The sequence below is a fragment of the Manacus candei genome, unplaced genomic scaffold (assembly GCF_025592945.1).
Source record: "Manacus candei isolate 608988 ecotype Guabito, Panama unplaced genomic scaffold, ASM2559294v1 h1tg000016l, whole genome shotgun sequence".
NCBI classification, from domain to species: domain Eukaryota; kingdom Metazoa; phylum Chordata; class Aves; order Passeriformes; family Pipridae; genus Manacus; species Manacus candei.
Window position 1 is genome coordinate 6,046,316 of NW_026138064.1, and position 23,497 is coordinate 6,069,812.

General features: G+C 36.7%; 1 protein-coding gene across 1 annotated transcript in view; it reads left to right on the forward strand.

Moving 5' to 3' along the window:
* Window positions 1–20,258, forward strand: part of FER (FER tyrosine kinase) — a 156,833-nt gene extending 136,575 nt beyond the window's left edge. Inside the window, exons 18-20 of the mRNA XM_051782603.1 lie at window positions 5,469–5,623; window positions 8,859–8,981; window positions 12,182–20,258. Of these exons, the coding sequence (XP_051638563.1) occupies window positions 5,469–5,623; window positions 8,859–8,981; window positions 12,182–12,324 (421 nt within the window). The 3' untranslated portion in view covers window positions 12,325–20,258. The remainder of the gene's footprint in view (window positions 1–5,468; window positions 5,624–8,858; window positions 8,982–12,181) is intronic.
* The last annotated feature ends 3,239 nt before the right edge of the window (window positions 20,259–23,497 follow it).

Sequence of the window (23,497 nt, forward strand, 5' to 3'; positions counted from 1 at the left end):
CAGAATAAAACTTAAAAGTTTTCTAATGTGTCAGTAGATTTGCATAGTCCCTTGAGCCATATGTGGGTGGCAGACAATAAGTTTACAATTGAGTTCAGCTCCTGAATACAGTTTTGAGAGGGTTGTTTTGTTACTTTTTTTCTTTTGAGTCCTTTTTGCAAGATTTTTCAAGTCCTTCATCTGAAAACTGCAAAGTGCTTTAGAAGTAGTAATTGCATGTCACTAATGCTGTGAGGTGGGAAAAGTTACTCATTTTATGGTTGAGAAGAACTGAGCGATATCCAAAACTCTGAATAGCAAGCAGAGCACCTGACATTATTGAGAAATCACTAATGCATCTAACTGGGACTTTCTCTGTTTTCCTAGCACTGTTCATCTATGAAGATAAAAATGGACTTGAATTATATGAGGAACTGAGAGAAATTATTAGCATTGTAGTTAATATTGCTCCATTGGTATTCATAATGTGATCGCTAAAATAATGTGAAGAAATAATTTAAACAGAGTATAAAGGGGGAAGACAATATAGGATGCTTGGAAGGATGTGCTTCTGAACCTCTAATATTTTCCCAGCCTGTTACTAGGCACATGCTATTTGCTATGCTCTCAACATATAGCAAAAGTAGCAGCATGTACATATTAAGGAAGTTCTGAAATAGGTGTGTTTTGACTTAGACACCAGTGGAAATTACCTCAGGTGTTAGAAGGTGAGGTAGTGTCTTACAGTCCACAAAAACCCCAGTGAGTTCACTTCTAGTTTCATTTCCCGCCCCCTTTTTTGTTGTTTAGGTAATAGACATTTTCATTGAATTTAATGTGCAGAGGAGATAAACTGATCCTGTTTACTAATTACTTGCTTTTATCACCTAGGAGTATTTTAGTGGCATGATCCACAAATGGATATAAAATAGCTAATTAGTTTAGTGAGGCAGTCTGTGCTGCTGGTTTAGTAATGAGGAGTTTACTCTCTTGTTTTCATTTTCTTTAACTGATGGAATTCCATTGAAATACTGCATACTACTTGCTCTGTAGTTCTTTTGGGGTGGTGGAAGGAGAATGGGGAAAGGGTATAAATGTGTTCTTAAAGTTTAGTAGGTTTACATCTTTACTGACAGACATAAATCCAGGTGGCAACAACTCCCAGCATAGAGAAATTTCCTCTAATTCCTCTTTAAGTGACTATTGAATTTTTAGCAAAAATTCAATAGCAAATAGCAGAGTTCTGTGAGCTACCTCTTGCAGTTTGAGCATATTCAACCCATATTAATGATTCTAGTAGATGTTCTGTTTGTGTTGACAGGGACTGCACTGCAGTGCTTAAAAATAGAATTTCCAAATTACACACTAATTTTTATTTGTTAGGAGTTGAGAGGAAGGCACTTCTTTTCTAATAGCACTAGGAACTTACATAATCTTAGTATTAAGTAGTGAGTCAGCTTTTCTTTTACTAAGGAACTTATTCTACAGAACCTTGTTGTAATTTGTGCCCAATTTGTAGAGCTTTAACATTGTAAATAGAGAATATTTGCCTGTGTTCTGTGTTAAAGAGAAATACTGATATTTTGGAATTACTGCAGTAAGTAGCAAATGCTGTACAAGAAAAAGAATGCTCCAAACAGAGACACCTAATTTCATGCAATTATATCTGTACTTCAGGATGTTGACCTTAGGGAGAAGGAAGACACTTATTTTTCAGGGGAAAGAATACAAATAGAACATAGTTGATTTTGGTGGGGGGTTTTATTGTTTTGGTTTGGTTTTTAATGTCCATGTAGAAAGAGTCCTAATTTACTATAAGTATTTAATATTGATGTTATCTTTAATATTGATTTAATATTGGTTTTGGTCATCAGCCCTGTTATTTACATTTTCTTGTTTTCCCTCATTCCTGTTGCTTATCACACATATGGAATGAAGCTCTTGTTGTGTGTATTTCATATGAAAGGTTAAGAAGTAAAGGGTTTTTATATGCCCCTTAAAAATATTATACTAGAACTACTTCCTTTTATTTGTAGCCAATAGAAATTAATTAGAATCATGGAAACTGGAAGAAAATTAAAACTGTAATTTATTATTTTAAATCAATGGATGTCATAATTGCTGATGCAATTTTTTTTTTCATATTCTGAGTATAAATTCTGTAATAATGACTAAAAGCATCTTTTATATTTTTCTCTTGTTTCTAGACTGAAAAATATGAACATCCTTTTAAAGGAAGCTGTCAAACATGATGAGAAACAGTCAAGAATTTGATTGAAAAATACAGCAAAATCTTAACCAAACCTTTAGAATAGTACAAAAAAAAGCCCCAAAACTTGATGTAGCTGTAGTTCTCAGTGTAACAATGTTTTTAAAAATACTTTTAAGCATGCAAATAGATATATATCTGTAAAATTCAGCAACAAATCCTGAGGATGTCAAACAGATGTAAAATGACAGCAGAAATGCTAACAAGACAGTCTTTCAGGACATTTGTATACCTGAGGAATGAAAGTATCACATCTAAAGTATTGTCTAAATAAGTGAGAGAAAGAACCTACTGTACTCATGAAGATGGGAAAAAGGCAAATTTGCTTATGTCAGAAGTGAACATATTAAGGGCTTAAAAGACTTTATTTACAAATGATGTATTAAAAGTAATATATGTATTACTTTTATTTATAACTTCAAAAATGTAACAGTTTTAGCTAAAAGCAGAAAAAGTTATTAATACTGTGAGACTCATAATGAGCACTACTACATTTCATTTGCTATTTGTAGCTTTATTACTAAGTTAAGTTTAGTAATGTATCCTTTTTTATCTTATTTTTAATAGCTTGGAACTCACTATTTTGTAAGATTTTGCTTATATTCAAGGAAGGTGGCAATGAAAATGCTTCTCTATCTGATACAATTTATGGTGGAGGTGATAGTTATGTCCATCAGCACAAGTTGTGGACCATTAGCTGACCACTGGCTCATGATTCCTCCCTTGGCACTTGTGTGCAGCGTGGCAGCTTGAATAGTATAATTGTGCAACCCGCTGCCAGCTAATAGACAGCTTGAAAAACACTGTTTCATGAAGCAAAAACTTAATGTGTCCGTGGTCTTTTGAAAGATCTAGTGTTAATTTATGTACATCCTGAATGTAGTGTCACGTATTTTACTAACTCCCACAGACACCAGTTGATATTCATGCAAGTGTTTTTGTAAATTTGAAGGATGAAAAACTTTTTCTCTAGATGATTCTGAATATAAAAGAAAGCTCGCATACGAAACAGATGAAAATTATGCAAACTGAGCATAATCTTTATTTAGAAGCATCATACTGTGCACTATTTATGATACATTCCCTAATAATCAGACTTATGCATGAGGCATAAATCTAAGGCAACTCTGTATATAGATTTTCCTTAATCTGACTCAGAACATGTTTAAATACTAGGTCAGACTCCAGGTAGGAAGATGTAGTAGTGGTTTCAATTAACTGTAAATTTTCTCTGAGATACGACCTCATTACTTTTTCTATTGCTTATGTGCATCAGTTGCGAAATCTAGACTATATTGAGTAAAACGATAAAAAAACTAATTACTGAACTATGATTGGAACCTAAACCATAAATTCTTGAAGTTTCATGGTGATACTTTTTACACACTTGAGTATAAGCAATAAGAATTTGATTTTGTTTTGCAGCTCTCTTACTTTAATCAATATAGCTATATATAACAATACCACATGCTAACTCTGTAGCATACCATATACCAAACTATGTAACATAGTGCATATTTATGCACTATGGTTTTGAGTGGTCCATATTCTCAAACTGCAAGAATAACTTCATTTATATCACTGTAACATGAAGCTCAAGTGCCATAAATGTCCTTAGTGGCAGAAAAGCTGTGTGAGATAAATATGCTGAAATTCTTAAATCAAGTTATAGTATTTAGGCTCATACACAGGCTCTGTCTTCATGTCTCATAATGTAGTCCAGTATGGATGAGCTGATCAAAAGAGATGTACGAAGTTTAGCATCCTTACGTATGGCTCAAGGCTTTTACTTTAGACTAAAGATAGTTCAGTCCTTTGTCGTTAATGTCCCCACCGTGGATAGTGTTTGAAGCTGTCTGTCATTGGTTCAGACATTTCCTTCTGCATTAACCATAGAAGCAAATTCTGTACACATAATGACCAGAATTCTAAGTTAGTTTCTTCCAAGAACAATGAAGTTTGCATGCACCAAAGTCATTCTTCAAAAACCAGGGCATGTGCATTAACTGCTCAGGGGATTCACTTCAAAACTCTGCTACAGCTACAGTCCAAAACATTAAACTTAATGTAGTTTTTCTGGAATATTCACATAAGAGAAGCCATTTGTGAGCATATTAGCTATTTAAGCTGAAAACAAACACAATAAATTTAGTTTAAAAATATTTTGCATTTAGTATGTTTATAATGCATGTGGAAAAACCACAGTAGGTCTTTTATCAGGTATTATGACATTCTGTCTCTTAAACTAAAAAAACGAGTTTGAGATGAAGAGACAGAAAGGAAGGCTTTTGATTTTCAAAGCTTCTCATGCATCACTGAGCCAAAATTCCTTTTCCTATGCTGAGTAGCTTTTTTTTTTTTGATGGAAACTCTAATGCTAAGATAAGATGGGCAGAGAGAAGATGGAGCCATTTCCTTGTTTTCTCACTGTCTTTTGTAAGTATTGGAACACATTTAAGGATGCTTCTTCAACTCTTGTTTCATTTGCATAAGGTCTGATTTGTTAATCTGCGGGTTTATTTCTTGCCCACAAAGAGCAGTTATGGTGAGTTGACTTTGACTGGCTGCCAGACACACATCCAGCTGTTTTCTCACTCCCCCTCCTCAACAGGACAGTGGAGTAAATAAGACAAAAAAGCTCTAGGTCAAGATAAAGACAGGGAAATCACCTACTAATTACCATCACAGCAAAGCAGATTGAATTTGGGTAACATAAATTTAATATATTACAAATTGTGATAGAGCTGGATAGTGAGAAATAAAGACAAAAACTGAAATACTTTCCCCCACACACCCTTCCGTTCTTCTGAGGCACTCCTTCATTCTGGAATCCTCCACCTCCTCCCCTGAGGGGTGGATGGGGAATGGAGATTATGGTCAGTCCATAAGTGCACCTCTATCCTTCTTCCCACTCACACTCTTCCCCTGCTCCATTCTGGGTCCTCTCTATGGACTGCAGAGGAATCTCTGTTGAGGCACCAGGAGTGTCTGCCCCCACTTCTTCAGTGACCTTGGTGTTCACAGATTATTTCTCACTTTTTTCCCCCTCCATCACTCCTCAGCAGTTTTCCACAACTGCTGTGAAGTGGTTTTTACCCCGTTGTAAATAAGGTTTTGGAGAAGTGCCACCATCCTGGCTGAGGGGCTCAGCCATTTTAAATTACTTCAAGTACTTTCAAACATGTAAAAATGTGGGTGTTTATTTCTTTTTCTAACTCAGAGACCTGGCTGCAAGGAACTGCTTGGTAGGTGAAAGCAACATCTTGAAAATAAGTGATTTTGGAATGTCCCGGCAGGAGGATGATGGTGTGTACTCATCATCAGGCCTAAAGCAGATTCCTATCAAGTGGACTGCTCCAGAAGCTCTGAACTATGGTAAGGATATACCTGTATCTTCTTGCAAAAGAAAAATAAAATCCAATGTAGAGTAAGGAGCACCAGGACCACACCATGGGCAATATTTTGAGTATATATGTATATATTCCTAGTCCCCAGTTCAAAATTAATGATGTTTAAAACAATTTAAATTTTTCGGTCTTATTTATGTAAGAAACAGTGGTTTGCCTTCAAGAAAAATAAGGCAGCAACATCAGAATTGCTGTTATGCAGCAATAGCATAGTGGTTTGGTTATGTTGCTGACTCATTCTATAGACAGATTCATCAGTCATCTAAATCATGATCATTAGCAAAACGAATGGGAAGTTCTGCATATTTATGGCAGTGAGTGTTCTAGCACCTCACTGAAAATGGTAGAAAGTGTTAATGTACTAAAACACTGTGTTAGATAATTCATTGCATTGGTGAAAAGGACAGTCACTGATTTGTATTTTTTTTTAACTGCAGCTTTTCTTTACCTGCATTTTTGTGTATTGCTGGGCTGTTATCTTGGGTGTAAAAATCCATTATTTCTTACTAAGTGAAATGTCCATACTACATGGGTAATAGGTCCCAAACAGAAAGAGAAGCTACTGTATTTAGCTTTTTATCTTGCGTAATCTAGAAGAACAAGTTCTTGTAGGTAAAGTGGGCTGTGAAGAAGCAACACATTAAAATAAATGATGGCATGTTCTGAATGTACTTCTCTCAACCAATTCTTTAGTTGAGTACTTAGAAAAAAATATTTTTAAATTTTTCATTTGAAGTGTCTATAAATATTTCTGCCATCTCTTAAAGCCCTTTTTCAGAAATCATGCGTTGGAAATAATAAGTTTGTGAATTATGATTGATAGCAAAATGCTTCCTCTCATTAACACTTTTGCAGCAGTTAATGACGACATAACACAATAAAGCAGATCATCCCTTTGAAAGCCTAATAATAAACTTAGTTCAGTATAATAATAAACTTAGTTACAGTAATTGATCCTGTATTACCAATTATTCTGAGAGGTCTTAGTGTTGCTAACATTCACTGGTGAAACACTTTTTTGGATGTTTGATCAACTATGAAAGGTGATTTGGATTTTTATTTTTGTTGTTTCAGAAATGCATACAGTATATTTCACATGTTATGGAAACCTATCTTTCATACTTATTTCATGTTTCCTAAAAGGCATACATATTCAAGCAACTATAAGTAATTTTCTGTAGTGCTTGGAAAATAAGCCTTCTCAAACATCTGTTAATGTGTTCAGTAGTGTAATATTCAACTTTCAAAATGTCATAAAAGGTTTCTGGGAAAGATGTGAATAAAACTAATGGAATTGTGTTTTACTATTTTCCAACCTAATAATATGGTTGTAAGAATTGCATTGATTTGTGTAGGTAAGATTGAAAGTATTTAAGATATCAGAATAGAACTGAATCTGCAGTATTTCAAAACCAGTTGGCAACCACTGGACGTGTCTGTCCTTAATGTCAGGATTTAAGAGTTGGAAGAAAATGAGGAATAGGGCCATATAACCATTACTCGAATGCTAAAGTGCTCAAGACTGCAAAAAAGTTATTTTTGTTTTTAAGTCACTGATCAATTCAATGTATATTACAAATTAAAAGCAGTCACTAAAAGGTTTTAAATTAAGAAAAAACACAAGTTGTGAAGTCTAGAAACCAGATTAGGGCAAATGGAGTGGTTAGGGCATTGTGTCAGATGTCGTAAGCAAAGTTCCAATGCTGTTGGAGTTTTCGAGAGATGGAACCTTTGGTTCAGTGGGTGCTGTTCAGTGCCATTCCATACCATTATTTTTGCTTGGAGCTATGTTATTTCCATTACTTGCAGCTGTTGTGATGTTAATATTAATGTGTGATGGGTTTGTTTGTTTGTTTTTTCTGAACAGGCCTTTCTTTTTTTTTCCCAGATAATGTAATAGTGGAAAGTGTAATTAACTGTGCAGAACTTGTATGTTCTTTTAAAAAACACCCTAATCACCTATCTTGTATCTGCTGAATGTTGTCAATGAAAATTGTTAGATTACTGAATGCCAAACTGTGGGAAGTTGATACATAGACAAGAAAACTAATCTTAGTACAAAGAGCATAGTGAATGTCTATAATTGGCATCTGTTAGGCACACAGGCCAACATGGCACAGCTGGAAGTGATATTTAGTCTTAATAGTAAACTGAATTTTCTGACGTCAGAACAGTTATCACTGTAATCAACAGTCACTGTAATTTACATGTATTTTCCCTTTTTTTCTAGTCAGAAGTAGTTTAGTTGGGTTGTTGGACGATTAGAGATAAACAAACAATACAAGCAGGTATTTTTAAAGAATAAAGGCACATATATACAAAGTAATAGTATGGAACAAAGAATAGTCATGAAAAGTGTTGAAAGTAACGTTGAAAATGGATTTTTAAGATAACATTTTCCCTGATCCTGCTGCAAAAGGCTAGGAGCCTTAACTTTCTGATGTGAATCCATCCTTCTTAATGTGAATCCATCAGGGACAACAGAAAGATCTGCTTCAAGATCTCTCCTTTTGCTATAATAGAAAGCTGTCATTCCATAAGGAGGCTTGGAATTCAATTATCTATCAATTATCTGTTTTGTTATCTCGGAGGCATAGTTGAAGGTAATGGAACCAGCAGGCCACTTTTTTTTTTCCTTTAAGTGATTGGGTGCATCAGTTCTTCAGGATCCAGCCATACTTTCATTTTCAGAGATCAGTTTCTCAGAGCATGAGAACCAGGCCTTCCTTGTGCTTACAAACTGTGTTGGTGGTAGCTCCTCTGAGAATACTCATTGCTATGTGAAATTAAAGAACTGGGAAAGGTAATTTTTTTAAATCATTTTTTTAATTAAAAGTGATCATAAACAAGGGGAGAAAAACCTAACATTTTTCTATTGTTTTATATTAAAAGAAATTTTTGTACATTAAGGAGGAAACAAACTCTTAACTTGCATGAAAATAACTGACATGCTAAGGTCTATTACATAGTAGAACTTTAAGTTAGCTTATATTATTCCTAGGTTTTGTCTTTAAGATAATTTGTTTGATAATGTGATACTGAAGACTGTGTTGTCTGCAGAATGTATATTACTAGTTACAGCTTTGTTATGCTTGAAGCTTGCCAATGTAACACTTTACCTCTACAGAAAATTTTGGGCCATAATTATCTGAAATGTTAATTTCTCTGCATGTTAAGCTGAGAGTTTGCTTTCCTTTTCTTAGGGAGATACACATCTGAGAGTGATGTATGGAGCTTTGGAATCCTTTTGTGGGAGACATTCAGTTTAGGAGTATGTCCATACCCTGGAATGACCAATCAACAAGCACGAGAACAAGTTGAGAAAGGTAAATATTCATAGGGAGTGAAAGAAATGCTGTATAGATCCATAAGGATATAGTGCATACAGTATAAAACAGCAAAGAAATAACATACAAGTTGTGTAACAACTTCATAAAAAATAATATGAGGGTTTCTAAATTGCTGAATGTAGCTCTCTGGGAGGAATCGAGTGCTATATTGGCCTTTTGATAAAAGGAATATACTGACCAGTAACTTAAAGGATGGCAGACTTAAAGCATGCTGACTTTCATTGTTGCAGAATCAACAGGTAAGATGGAGAAGAACTATTTACTACTGTGCAAAGCAGAGGCTTGACCAGAATGAATTAAGATTATGCTCATGCATGTATAAATATTCTAAACTGCCAGAAAAAACCTGTATCATTCCTTCTTCTGTATTAAAGCAGTTCATAGAAAGATTGAGCAGTTATGGTGGAGAATGGTAAGCTATTTGAGTGTTGGAAGCCACATTTGTCTTTTATAAAATAATCAAAAGGCAAATAACTATGAGCAGGATTAAAACAGCAAATAACTATGAGCAGGATTTCAGAACTTTGATTTATTTTCATTATCTTTATTGACATTTCAGGACTCTTCCTGCTCTACATAGTACCACTGTGTAATTTTTAAATAGGCTCTAAGCTACTAACGCTGTTAAATTATTTAAAACAAAGAGTTAAAAACCGTGTCCAGATGGCTTCTGCATATCTCCAGGGATGGAGATGCTGCCACCTCCCTGAGCAACCTGTGCCAGTGGTCAATCACCCTCACAAAAGTGTTTCCTGATGTTCAGGAGGAATTCTCTGTGTTTCAGTGTGTGTCTATCACCTCTGGTCCCATTACAGAAAAGAGCGTGGCTCTGTCCTCTTTGCACTCTCTCTGCAGGTGTTTATATACATTGGTGAGATCTCCCTGAGCCTGCTCTTCTCCAGGATGAACAGTTTGAGTTCACTCAGCATTTCCTCATAGGAAAGATGCTCCAGTGTCTCCGTCATTTTGTTGACCCTTCAGGGGACTCTCCCCAGTATGTCCATGTCTGTCCTGTTCTGGGAAGCCCAGCCCCGGACCAGCACTCCAGGTGTGGCCCCACCAGTGCTGAACAGAGGGGACAGATGATCTCCCTCAGCCTGCTGCCACATTCCTTCTAATGTAGCCCGGTATGCCATTGGCATTCTTTGCTGGAGGAGCACATTGCTGGTGCATGTTCATCCCTTGGTGTCCACCAGGGTCTGCAGGTCCCTTTCTGTCAGGTTTCTTTCCAGCTGGACAGCCCCCAGCATTTATTGGTGCTAGGATTTCTTCTTCTCCAGGTGCAAGGCTTTGCACTTCCCGTTGTTGAACTTCCATTCAACCCCTTTCTCCAGCCTGTTGAGGTCCCTCTGAATGGCAGAACAACCCTCTGATGTATCAGCCCCACCTCCCAGTTTGGTGGGTACAAACCTGCCTCATCATTCAGATCATTAATGAAGATGTGACACAGGATTGGACCCAGTCCTGACTCTGGGGGTACACCTCCAGTTACTGGCCTCCAACCAGTCTTTGTACCACTCATCACCTCCTTTCAGGACTCACTGTTCAGCCAGTTTTCACTGCACCTCCTGGTCATCTAGCCCATAATTCAACAGTGTCTTGGTGAGGATTTTATGGGAGACAGTTTTGAAAGCCTTAGTGAATTCCCTTCATATACCAGGCCACTTATTTCATTGTAGAAGTTTTTCAAACTGATCAAGTATGACTTGCTCTTGGTGAATCGAGCCTGACTACTCCTGATGACTTTCTTGTCCTTCAGATTCCTGGCAATTGTTTCAAGCATTTAGCTACTCCATCACCTTCACAGGGAACAAGGTGATGCTGACAAGCCTGCAGTTCCCAAAGTTCTCCTTCTTGAAGATAGGAGTGACATTTGCTTTATTCCTCTCTTCAGGTACTTCTCCCAGTAGTCACCATGATGGATGAAAGATTGTTGGGAGTGGCCTTGCAGTGACATCAGCCAGCTACCTCAGCACTCATGGGTGCATCCCATCAGGGCCAGTTTACCTAATTATTCCCTGACCAAGTCCTCTTCCACCACATATTCCTTACTCCAGCCTTTAACCCTGGTCTCTGGGGCTTGAGATTCCTGAGGGCAGGTCTTGCTAGCAAGGACTGAGGTGAGGAAAGCATTCAGTGTCTCAGCCTTCTCCATGTCCTGTGTTGCTGAATGCTGTACCTCATTCAGCAGTAGGCACACATTTTTTTCTAGCCTTCCTTTTGTCACCTACATACTTACAGAAACCCTGCTTGTTGTCTTTGATACCCCTGACCAGATTCAATCTCATGTGGGCTTTGTCCTTCTTAACTTCATCCTTGGGTCCTCAGACAGTGTTTCTCTGTTCCTCCCATTACCTGATTTTGTATTTGAATTTGTCCAGGAACTCCTTGTTCATCCATACAGTCCTCCTGGCATTTTTTCCCAACTTCCTACTCATTGGGAAGTTGTCTTCCTTGCTGTGAGTACATCTCTTTGGTCCAGGGTATTGATGATATGCTTAAATGGCCACTTACCTGTGACTTTTGAATGATTAGCTGCTGATTTGCTTAACTGATTGTCCATTTTCCTGCTCATCACCAAGTCAGAGAATTCCCTCAGCTGATGGCAGCAGAGAGGTGTGGAAGGCCACTATCTATCTAAGCAAAGGGGAAGAGAAAGTGTCTTAAATGCTGGGAAGATAAAAAAGTGAAGAAAACAGGAGAAAGGAAACATAAACGACAAAAGTGCAAATGGGGAGGGAACTTCTTAGAAAAGGGAAGAGGCATGAGAATAAAAGTTTATCCATTTTCAAATAGAGCTAAGAAATTTACTCCCATCAATAATAAACATTTTATTATTGATTTCCTCACTAAGAGGAGAAAAAGGGAACCAGAGGGAAGCTACTTCCTAAGGTACAGGAAACAAATCTGTGCAGGTTGTTGACTAAGGGATGAGAAGCATACTGACAACTTACTATGAACAACCGAAATGTCCTTGGTACCTGAGCTTTAATTAGTTTCATAATTATCTATCACATATAGGTTATATTTTGAAGACTTTCCTCATATTGCCCTGAAGATTTTTTTTTAAGGCAATGATCTTGAACTTTGCTTCTTTCTTATTAGATTTGTCAATATGCAAATACGCAATATCGGTTTTCAGTGCTTAATATTTTCCCCATTTTCTTGTGTACTAGGCTACCGAATGTCTGCACCACAAAAATGTCCTGAAGAAATATACAAAATAATGCAGAGGTGCTGGGACTACAAGCCAGAAAACCGGCCAAAATTCAGTGAGATTCAGAAAGAGCTATCTTCGATCAAAAAGAAAGTGACATAGTGACAAACAAGTGCCAAACTCAATGTGTGGGACTTTATTTTCCAGTGAAGTAATTTTTCCCTTCAAACACTATGCATTTATCCAACATTATTTGCAATATTCTTCTAAGATTACTTTGAAATTAACTGGTTTTTTTATATACATGTGTACCATCTTGAGTGATGCGTTAAAGATACATACTGCAAAATGCTATATATCCAGTTACAGTAATACTGTAATTTAGGTTACATGTACATAGGAAAGCAGATACTATAAATTTAAGGGACTGTGGCTTCTATCTGTTTTACAGCAAGTAACTGCTAGTGACATTTTTTAGAGTTTTTCTACCTTAAGGTGTGTTCTCACTCTGCTGTCCCTGTCCTGTATGTCATCACTCTAATATAGTGACTGCCATACATGTTGGCCTTACAACTGAAGACAGTTTTGACAAGTATTTCAACCAGAAACTTTTATATTTTTTAAAACTCTTTCTGCAGCTGATATTTTGAAGTGATACTTGGTTTTAAGGATGAAGGTCAGTCAGATTCTGGATGCAGATGTGCTTACTGAACAGTAAAATCCAGAATTTTCTCTGTACAGATTGAATTACTTGTGCATTTATCACCATACTATAGAAGTACTTCTAACTTTTTATGTGATTTACTTAAGCCATGCCTTTTTTTTTCTTCCTACGATGCCATCAGAATTCATTAATATGTCTCTTACACAGTGAGACATATTTGTTTCCTAAAGAAACAAAAGACCAATATTAAGTCTTAATGACATATGTTAAGAAATACTGCAAATCATCTGCCTTCCAAAGAATATGTAAAGCAGTAGGCCAAGAAAAAGAGGTTTACCAATGATAACAGCAGATAAAAAGTGTCATTGATCTTAGAGGAGTTAAAGAATTTTCCTAGATTTCCTTTTCAATTGGTAAAAATTCTCAGAATGCAGCTGGAGCCTGCAAAAGATTATGTTAAACAAAAGTACATTCCATCACAGTGTCCAAAGCAAAATACTACTTCTGTATGGCATGAGGAAGTTGTTCAAGCAACCAAAAGTAAAGAAGCGTGTTTAAAGCCTCTGATAGGCGGGGAACAGCAGAGTAGAAATACTAACTTTCTATTTTTCTTACATAATTGCAATCATATTTCAAAAGATTGGGGATAAACAAGGTTTAAATTCACCAGGAATTAAAACCTTGTGTTTTTGTGTGTGTGTGTATATATATATATATATGTATGTATTAAAAAAAAAAAGGCCAGAAAGAATAAAAGCTTACTAGAAAGGGGAGGGAGGAAATGCACAGTTTGTTACTCTGACTCTGGGTCCTCTTTACAGCTGGAATTATTTTCTAGGGCTCTACATAGAGATAGAAACAGGTTTACAGACACTATCCTGGTCTGAATTCCAGCATTAAGGTGCTTGAAATTTTTCTAAGAATTTACTAAATTTTTTTCAGATTAAGGGATATCAGTTGCTGCTACTGCAAGTAGAAACAGGGATTATGAGTAACACAGCATCTGGAATGTTAATTAGCCCTATATTTTAGGGCAGTGTTACAGTGGGATTGAGGTGGAGTGAAGTCAGTGGCTACATTACATTTTTATTTCTGTTAAGGTGGCTTTTCTATTGTCCAAATCATTTTTGCTCTCTAAGGTGTATTTACAGTAGTACTGAGTGGTGGTTTAGGACTATGTGTGACCAAAATATGTGTAGTCTAGAAGAGTTTGTCTGTTACATAGGAGTTAGTGTCCAAATACAACAGTGAATGGTTGTGTGGGAGCACATCACCTGTATTTGAGGTGATACTGTCAGGTATGGTGAGTGCTTCTTGCATTTCTTAAGTGATTTTTTTCTTGGAGCTAAGGAAACATATATATAGATACACCCATGAAGGTAGTGCTTGGAAAATATGGTGGCATAAATTAAAACTTCGTTATAAGTGTACTGGATATATTTACTTAGTTCTGTACTTCAAGTAGCCCAGAGATACTTTTCAAGAGCAATAGGAAACATTCTTGTTAGTTTGTATGCTTCTAAGTAATACACAGAGTTTGTGCCTTAATTTGCTAGTGTGCTAATGCAAGTGCAAGTGTACTAAGGTTTAAGGAATGTTTCACAATCATTTGGAAAAATCCAAGATTCACCCTACTGCGTGTCCTTATGTATGCATCACTAAAGTCTGCAAGTAAGAATAACAGTGTCTTCTCTATCAGCATTCATAGCTTTTCTGGAAAGTTAATGCTCTTCTTCTGTTAAAGAGATGGACTGTTGCTCTGCCCTATGACCTCTTGACAGCACAGAAATAGTGCTTTATTTTTATAAAATTAAATACTCTTTTCTTTATCTTAAATTAACCAGTCACTATCCTGACTCTCACAGAAGGATAAAAATTGGACTAATATTTTATTCTGAGGTAGTTAACCTCTGTAGTTTGTATCGCACTTTTGTTTAAATTTAAAGCCTTTTTGAAGCCTGGGATTTCTACAGCATTAAGAAAATTTATTACTGTTCCTCAAGTAGGCATCAGTTCAGTTCAAAACTACTAACACTGGGACATTACCAGAATGAGTTTATGGGTATAGAATAAATTTCAGCACAGGTACTTGTCTCTTCAGTTATTGAAACTGGTTTTGTATCATTAATTTGGCAGTCTGTGGCAGAGCTTTTTCATCACATTTCACTTGTAAATGTTGAAACTACACAATTTAGGAAGTGAAATCCATACCTATGTGTCACACTGGTTTTATGTTTTTGTGGACTTCCCACAGGCAACTTCACAAGCAAGCCTGCCATGCCTTGAAATTTAAAAGAAAGACTTGGTATTCAAGGAGCAAAGCTGCCATATCTGCTATCCATGATCTTCTGATGACTTAGTCTTGCATTAGGTAGCCAGATGCTGGTCACTTGGCTCACGGACTGTGTTTATTATAGAGAACTTACAAAGAAGTTCAGATACAGTCTCTTTTGCAAGTATGCATTTCAGGATAAGTTCTTATACTGGCACTATCCCAACCAGGGGGACTCTGAGGGAATCCTGAATTTTTGTACATTGTTAAACAGGAGAAACTGAATACTGTTAACCCCAGCTTGTTACATCAGAGGGGATTCAACTGGTTATATTTTGATTTCATGTTTTTCCTAGGAATTGTATTCATCTGTTTAAGAACATTTCTTGAAGAGCAAAAAGTGCATCCTTAGTTTGTTTTCACTAGAAAATAAGCACATACTCACTTTGAAGTCCAGTCATCAGTGAAATCATAAGGATTCCTAAGTCTTTTATTTTATGGAAAGTAAATTAGTGAAAAGTGTCTTGCTGAAAACAAACCTTGTTTCAGCAAAGGGTGATCTTGTAGATTTAGCATCCTACCAAGGCATTATCTTAGGAATGTACATTTTCATTAGTTTTTATGAAAACCAATCAGTGAACTTTTTCATTTATCAACTACAGTTATATTGCATTTCTTCTTAACAAAAATATACCTTTTTGCAGAGTTGCCTAAAATTTTTTTGGAAGTTGTTATTGGGACGGGCATCATCACGAGGCTATTCAGTAAGAACTGCAGTTTGCAAAGCCTGTTCTTACTGATGAGAAACAGAAAACTGGTTAAGGAAATATTAGGTTATTCATACTTTTTTCATCCATGTCTTTGACCACCTGTTATGCTTACTTAAATCCTATAAGCACATCATTAAAACCGAATATGAAGTTACCTATTTGTTATCTCTTATAACTATTTTGTTATCCCTTTTTAACCCATTGTAGAGAAAAAAGGAGAAAACCTCCGTAGTTTTCTGAGGTTACAGAGTAACAAACTGTCAGAAGCATTTAAAAAAGGCCCCCTACCTCCCAAATTTCCCCAGATATGCTGCTGCACAAATATTAACAGTAGTAATTAAATACTAACCCTATTTCCAGTATTCTTGCTGTCATATCCTGTCATATCATGTCAGTGCTACTGACAGACTTGAGAGAGTGCAATATTTGAAGACCTAAGTTAGTGTGTAAATAGTGTCATCAAACATGATATTCAAGAGCAGCAGTTCTGAAAATGGCTGATTGTCACAAATGATAACTCATAAAGATGAAATAAAGAGGCTAAGTGAGATAATCCACTTTCTGTAACAACTATCCTGTTTGAAGGTAGTAGAAATGTTTGTTATGCCAGTGCACTTGTATTCGTAACATTTTTATGGCCAAACATAGAATAGTTTGCTATTAAAAGAACAGGTTTTTTTCCCTAACGCACAAAAGGACTTGGGATAATGTTGAAAGCATTCTTGCTAGGCAAGTGAGGAAAGAATACCCTTGCTACCCACCAAGTTACATGTTTTTTTCCTCTTAAAATCATTTTCATACAATCCTTCACTTTCAGTAATACACGACTTCAGTTAGTAATTAGATAGCACAGGACAAGTCCAGTGTTGCTGAAGGTCCAAACAACCATCAGTTTTTAAGAGAGATGTGGTAAATTTGAAACATCAGCCCTGTTAAAAATGTTATCTTCCAGTTTCCTTCTGCAGATTTACTGAAAAAAAAACCCAAAAAAAACCCCCAAAACAAAACCACAAAAAAACAGTCTTTAAAAAATCATCAGTAAGAATGTACTAGGAAAATGCATCAACCTTAGAAATCTATCAAGTTTATGAGTAGCTATCCCCTGAGATAGTTTCTCATCCTAATTAAATAAATAAGGTTCAAAAGTGGAAAGCTCCAGCTTGAAACAGAAGAATCCTTTCACTAGTCACATTATGAACAGTCTTTCAAGTATTGCTACCATTTCTTTCCTCAAAGTGATAATTTACCTGTGATCTCCAGCTCTTACACGCTTTTCAGAATTGCATATTAGTGCATTTTTAATACCCAGCTTTACTTTTAGACCAAAGAAGGGAAGACCGTCCTTGAAAATCCAGCAACATCTGCCTGGTAGCTCCATGTTTTTGGTAGTGTCCATGTTCAGTTATCAGAGTAATTGTGTTCATTATAATAAGCACCACATAGAACAAGAGCTAGAAGCTAGATGTTGTCTTTAAATCAGCAGCTAATACCCCTGAATTTCACAGCTTTGACTCCAAAGTCCAATTTGATTTTGATTCTCTGTCAGATACGCAAAAGCAATCTCTATGTCTCAGCCTTACTACTGATCTATAAAACAGAAAGGTTCAGAGATGTATTTACTCTTCTCTCCAAGGAAATACTATCTTCACCACCAACCCTAAGTTACGATTATGTCCCTGTTATGTCCCTCTGTCTCTTTGATATAAAATTTCAACTGGAATATATGTCCAGGTATGGAACTTGGGTGTTAACTCTGAGTTGTTTAATTTTCAGGCAGTTCTATGTTATTGCCTGGTTTAGAACACCATTTTCTCAGGCATCATCTAGGCAAGACTTAAATTAGAATTTTCAGATGTTTTGGTTGGGTTTTTTTTGTGAGGTAAAAGACTAATTAGGTCACCAGCTACAAGCATTGTTATTTTGCAGCTATTTCAGATCATAGCTATGAAAGAGTAGTTCTTTTATAGATCTTGGATATGTGTGCCTTCTCTAAATCAAAAACTGTTAGCCGTACTTACAAAAAATGGATAAATAAAGCCCTCAAATATAGTTGACTGGGGTCATAAATTGAAAACATAGAAGAGCCATGAACTACAATCTTTCTTCACAGGATGGAATGCTCTGTAAATAAAACTTGTGATAACTGGCTTTGTGTTTATATAGATAAGTATGGCCTGTGAACCAGTATGCTAGCCTAGGATTCACACTGAGCAAAGAAGGCTTGGAAAAAATCCTAAATTTCTGCTATTTGGAAGCATCATCTGGTTTTAGAAATACAGGTATTTATAGATAAGTACATAACTTAAGCTCTGTGAGTACAGTAAGTGAGCCAGGCATTGAAACTCTTCATCAATGTAAAGGAATTAGGCTTTTTAAAAGAAAAGTCAGATAGATCAGTGATTCCTTCTAGATTACAGATGTTGGAAGTATAAGCCAGAAGTTTCCATTGCTAAAACAAAAAGATCCACAGTCCTGTCTTTATATGTAGTTAGGTCAGTTTTTCTCAATATATGAAGAATTCCATAATTGTTAAATGCAGTAGTAATACAAAATTCTTGGATTACTGATATGTAAACTGCTTCACTCTGAGATGTTGTTTCAATTCTTAAAGAATCTTTCTATACTTGAAATTGAGAGGGCTGCAGTAATCCTACACTTCTAGCTGAACTCTGCTGTAATAATCTGTGTTGTTGCATCTCCCAAACATTTCCTAATTCTGATGGCTCCATGTACCACAGATGGCACCCTTTCACTTACCAAAAAAGTTATGCTTGTGACAGAAAAGTCCAAATACAGTCCTGCTTTTGACTCAGAAATAATCTGGGGATGTTACACATTGATTCCTATGGCAATGTGTTTGTATGAAAATTGAAGTAAGCTTGAAACCAGGTGAAGCTTATCGTTCAAATCATGTTTTTAATCAAGTTGCAGACCCTAACTATATTGTAAATTGTCCACATCATAAAAGACATCAGTAGAACAACATTCTTGACTGCCTAGTTTACAATACAGAACATCCTGCTCCACCAAGGGAACAACATAAAGCTAAATATGCTCCTTGAGACAGGAATCATTTTGCTGTCAGACCAGATCTGAACAGTACCTTTAAAGTTAACAGCAGTGACTTAATTCCAACTAAGCTTTGTTGGGAACTTCCTTCTTCTTAACAGACCTTTCCAGATAGTGTTAATTTTCATTATTGTCATCCATTTTGCTTTCAGAAATTTGAGTTCTCTATATCATACAATATTTACTTATACTGTTGATTATACACAACCACCCCACACACACACTATGAAGTGCTGAGACCTGCAACTTAAGGACATAAAGCATTACTGTTATGTCAGTACAGGGAACTGATCTTTCAGTAGGTCTCAACTGACATGGCTTGACATGTCTGTGTTTGTTTCAGCTGTTAATTGTACCATGACCTGTAAGTGACAAGTTAACTTGTTTTTCCACCAAGCTTCCCATCTAATTTTCACTAAAGTGCTAAAAACATGTAATAGAGAAAAAAATAATGGTATAGGCTCATCACTCAGGACACAAAAGGCAGGCAGACTTCTACAGAGAAATTCTGAGGAGTGAAAGCCAACAGTAAACACCTGCCTTGTCCCTTCTGTTAAAGGACTGTGTAGTTGCATGCGTGTTCAGATGACTTCCAGAGAAAAAACTTGGACTAGGATTGGTGGGACTGCTGTTTTTGAAGTTGCATGTGTTACTTTTCCTTTGTGTAGCTGGAGGCAGCTGGAGACAGAGGAGGGGTGTTGGGGAAGGAGAAAAATTTGGTTCACTGACCTGCCATCACAAGCAAAACTTTTGACACCAGTAGCCTTTAGTGGGCACAGATACATGTGCAAATGTGTTCAGATATCTATTGAATTTTGTGCCAAAGTATGCACCAGCAAGTTTAATGTCAGGTAAAGCACCTTTTATGCTCTTTGTTGTTTAAAAATAATATATTTGTGAAACAGAACGATAATACATAACACTGGAAATGGGTGCTTCTTCCCTAAAGTACACATGTTAAAAAAAGGGAGAAAAAAAAAAGGAAACAACATTTGTGAGTTTATCTGGCTTTTAATCAAGTCTGAAAATGATAACTGTGTAATACTTATGTTGCCAGTTGTCTGTCCTTTATAATTTTAAATAGATCTGCATTTTAATTTTATTTATTTGCCAATTTTTTATATACTTTAAAGTTACATTTAGAACTCAAGCCAACTTTTCATTTTCCTAGGCTGTTATATAACAGATTTTCAGTATTCTTGTAAACTGCAGACCTTTTTTGAATGGTCCTTTGTCTTCTCCTTTGGACCAGTTACCACTAATGAGTCTGCAGTTCCCTTTTTACTGTACTCTTCCAATAAATGTAAAATATTTGTATCAAGCTGTCTCATTTTATTTGATATTTATAGCTTGTGTCTATTTATTTGCTTCTGTAGTCAAGTGGAAGGTCTAGTAACATTGCTTTTGGGAATAGCTACAGTTCAAAATAGTCTATTTCACACAGGGGAAAACTCAATTTTATTTGATTTTTTGGGCAATTTCTAGATTTAATATCTGTGTGAACCTCACAGTTTGGCATTAATCTTTTTTTACCTTATGCATATCAGAAGGTATTGAAAGAAGTAGTAGCCTAGTGGACAGAAGGGAAAGGACATGTTGAAACAGGCTGAGAACTTTGGGGCTGGAGCTCTGCAGTTTTGAGGATGTTGCACCTCCTAGTAATTATTACCTCCCAGTAATCATGCATTTCTCTTTGAGCCAGAATCGTGTTAAGAAGCTACGTGCTGAATAGCAGAGTTGTATTCTACACCCCAACAGCAGAGCAAAATGTGCAAGTGTTTCCAGGAAAAAGCAGTGCAGCAATCGAAAGGCTTTATACTGGATTTTTTACATGATCTAGTCCTCTGTTCCCTTTATATTAAAAAAAAATAAATTACATTCAAAAAACAAGTTGCATTTTGAAGCAGATTGCTTTAAAGCTGCTTTGTGTTTTACTTGGAATGAAAGCAGTCTCTGTAATAATTTCTACTGTCACTTATACTTCAGTGCAATTTGATTTTCGTAATCCCTCTTTAATATAAAGACTGTGATACCAAAATTATGACTGAGGTAAAAGAATCAGAATTACTATGCCTTAAAAAATTAATCTTTTGAGATCTCGTGGCTAACACAAAGTACGAACACTCCATTGAAAGAACCTCTTCCACTACCTGATTCTCCCTGTGGATGCACCTTATCGGAATACCCAAAACCAGGTAGAAGGACAGGTTTTTGTGTACTTGCACCCTTACACGGTGTTACTAAGCACACTGCATGCTGGAACTGCACTGTGATTTACAAGAAAGAGTTGACAAAGAAGCAAATTTGCAGCACTGGTTCATAAGTGGGACTAAGGTACCTGGAGTTGGGTTTTAATAGAATACTACTGTTCCCTTTTACAAACTCTTTGAGTTAGTTTCTCCCAGTAATCATGAATGGATGAGGTGTAAGTCCAAAGGTCATCCCCTGAATTTACTGGTGTGTGTTGATACAGAAGACAGCACAGCATGTGATTGCACATAGGTCTGGTACAGTTCTGCTGAGAGACTAATTTATTAGCAGGATAATTTTGGAAAAGGTTACTGTGACTAAATCTGTTCTGCTCAGTGATGCCTGGCCTCCAAATAATAGAAATGTGTTTGAAAACCTGCTACTGCCAAACACTGAGCAGCACAGGGTCATAAAATTTTCTCCTTTGAAGTGTCACAGCAGTTAATTAGGAGTGAGGCTAAAGAAAGGAGCCTTGAAGGAGATCAGGGCCTTTGTACAGTCCTCCATTTTTTACAGTTTAGAAGTACATTTAAAAGACTTGCAGTTGAAAAGATTTAGTTGATTAAGACTTCTCAGAAGATCCCAAAGGACATTAAGCACGTAAGGACCACTTCAAATGGCAGATCACAGCATTTTCATATTCTTGAAATGTCCAATTTAACCATGCAGGCACATCTCCCCCTAACAAACCTAACAGCCTGTAGTAGCAAAATGCTCCCAGGTAAGAGAACATATGCCCCAATTCCAAGATGACCATAACACCTAATTTCTTATTTCAGCTCAAATTCACTTGAGACTTTTCATACCTAGCTGAGTTGTGAGCCCTAACCTTGCAGACACTGTACAACTGGCAAAACTCCACACAGAAGACATTTGGGCACAGAAGTGTTGATCCTGGATAGCAGTGCTTGCACCCATACAGGTTTTTTTTAGACACCCAACATTTACATGTCAAAGCCAGATCAGTTCTTTTTCTCTGCAAGTGGCAGGCATACCTCCCTCCCTTTTAGATCCAAATACTATGCATGCAAAGATGTTTTGATACTTGGGTACAAATCCTGCCTTGATGATTGACAGAAATGTTAAATGAGGGAGAAACGTTAATCTTGCTTAGAGACACAGAAGAGGCTCACAGCCCAGGACTCCAAGCAGAAGTATGTGCCTGTCTTCAGCCTTATGTAAGTAAGGGATCTGGGAAATTAGTGGAAGAGCAGGGAGGGGCAGTGTTGTTCTGGGGAGTGGGTCTTTTCCTTTCCAGCGTACTCAATATAGTGGCACACTGGGTCTCCTGAGTCCTGGGATGTTCTCCTGGGTACCTACATCTCCACCGTCTCCACACTCTGCAAACTTAACTTGGGCCAAGGACTATAGAGGGCTCCAAGGAAATCTGCTATAAAGTGTACTTGCTCAGTGTGGACTAAAAGGACCATTATAGATCACCGAGTAGGAATTTTCACCAGTGCCAGAATTTTCTCATAAGAAGTTTCTCATGTGAAAATGGTTTGAAGGACTGTGTGATCTTCATCACACTGCAGCTAGAACCTAGTCCTCCTTAAGGTCATGTTCAAGTAATAGTAAATGCTAAAATACAATAACATGACTGATACAGTCTGAATTACAGCAGTACACTTGTCACCTCAAAAGACATGACACAGACAACCACAGAAGACATGCAAGTCAGTGACACATGAACACACTACCAACACTGCGACACACAGAGATCTCCTTTGATGCAGTTTCGTCAATATTCATCTCCTCCATCCCCCTCAGTTCCTTGCAGATCTGCTACACTAAAGCACTGCTGCTAAACAGTCTGCAGAAATGCATCAGGACTAAAGAAATAGCTCTGTGTTGAGAATATAAAATAATGAGAGATAGTGCTCTATTTTTCTAATAACTAAGCTCCTGTAGCTTTCAATGAACTAATATGCTGCAAACGGAAGTCAAGGAAGAGTAAAATCAAACTACTAGCTATCTTAGAATCTTCAAAAGAATCCTCAAAGGAACAGACTGGCATTTGACCATGCCGTAAGGGAAAGAAGCATGCATCTTCAATGGAATTTTTTTGACTCATGATGGATTAGTTCTCTGACAGCTGAAATAAAATGAGATTGCATTAGCAACACCTGGAGTATACTGAGATATTTTTCCACTCTCTGTCCTAAGAGCTTGCACTGCCAAGTGCGAGTCACTAAAGAGAAAGCACAGAGAAGGGTTAGTAGGATAATCCAATTGCTAAAATTTAATCTCTGCAATCAGCAACTATGAAACCCCAACCTGGTAATACTAAGATATAGAAGTCACAGCCAC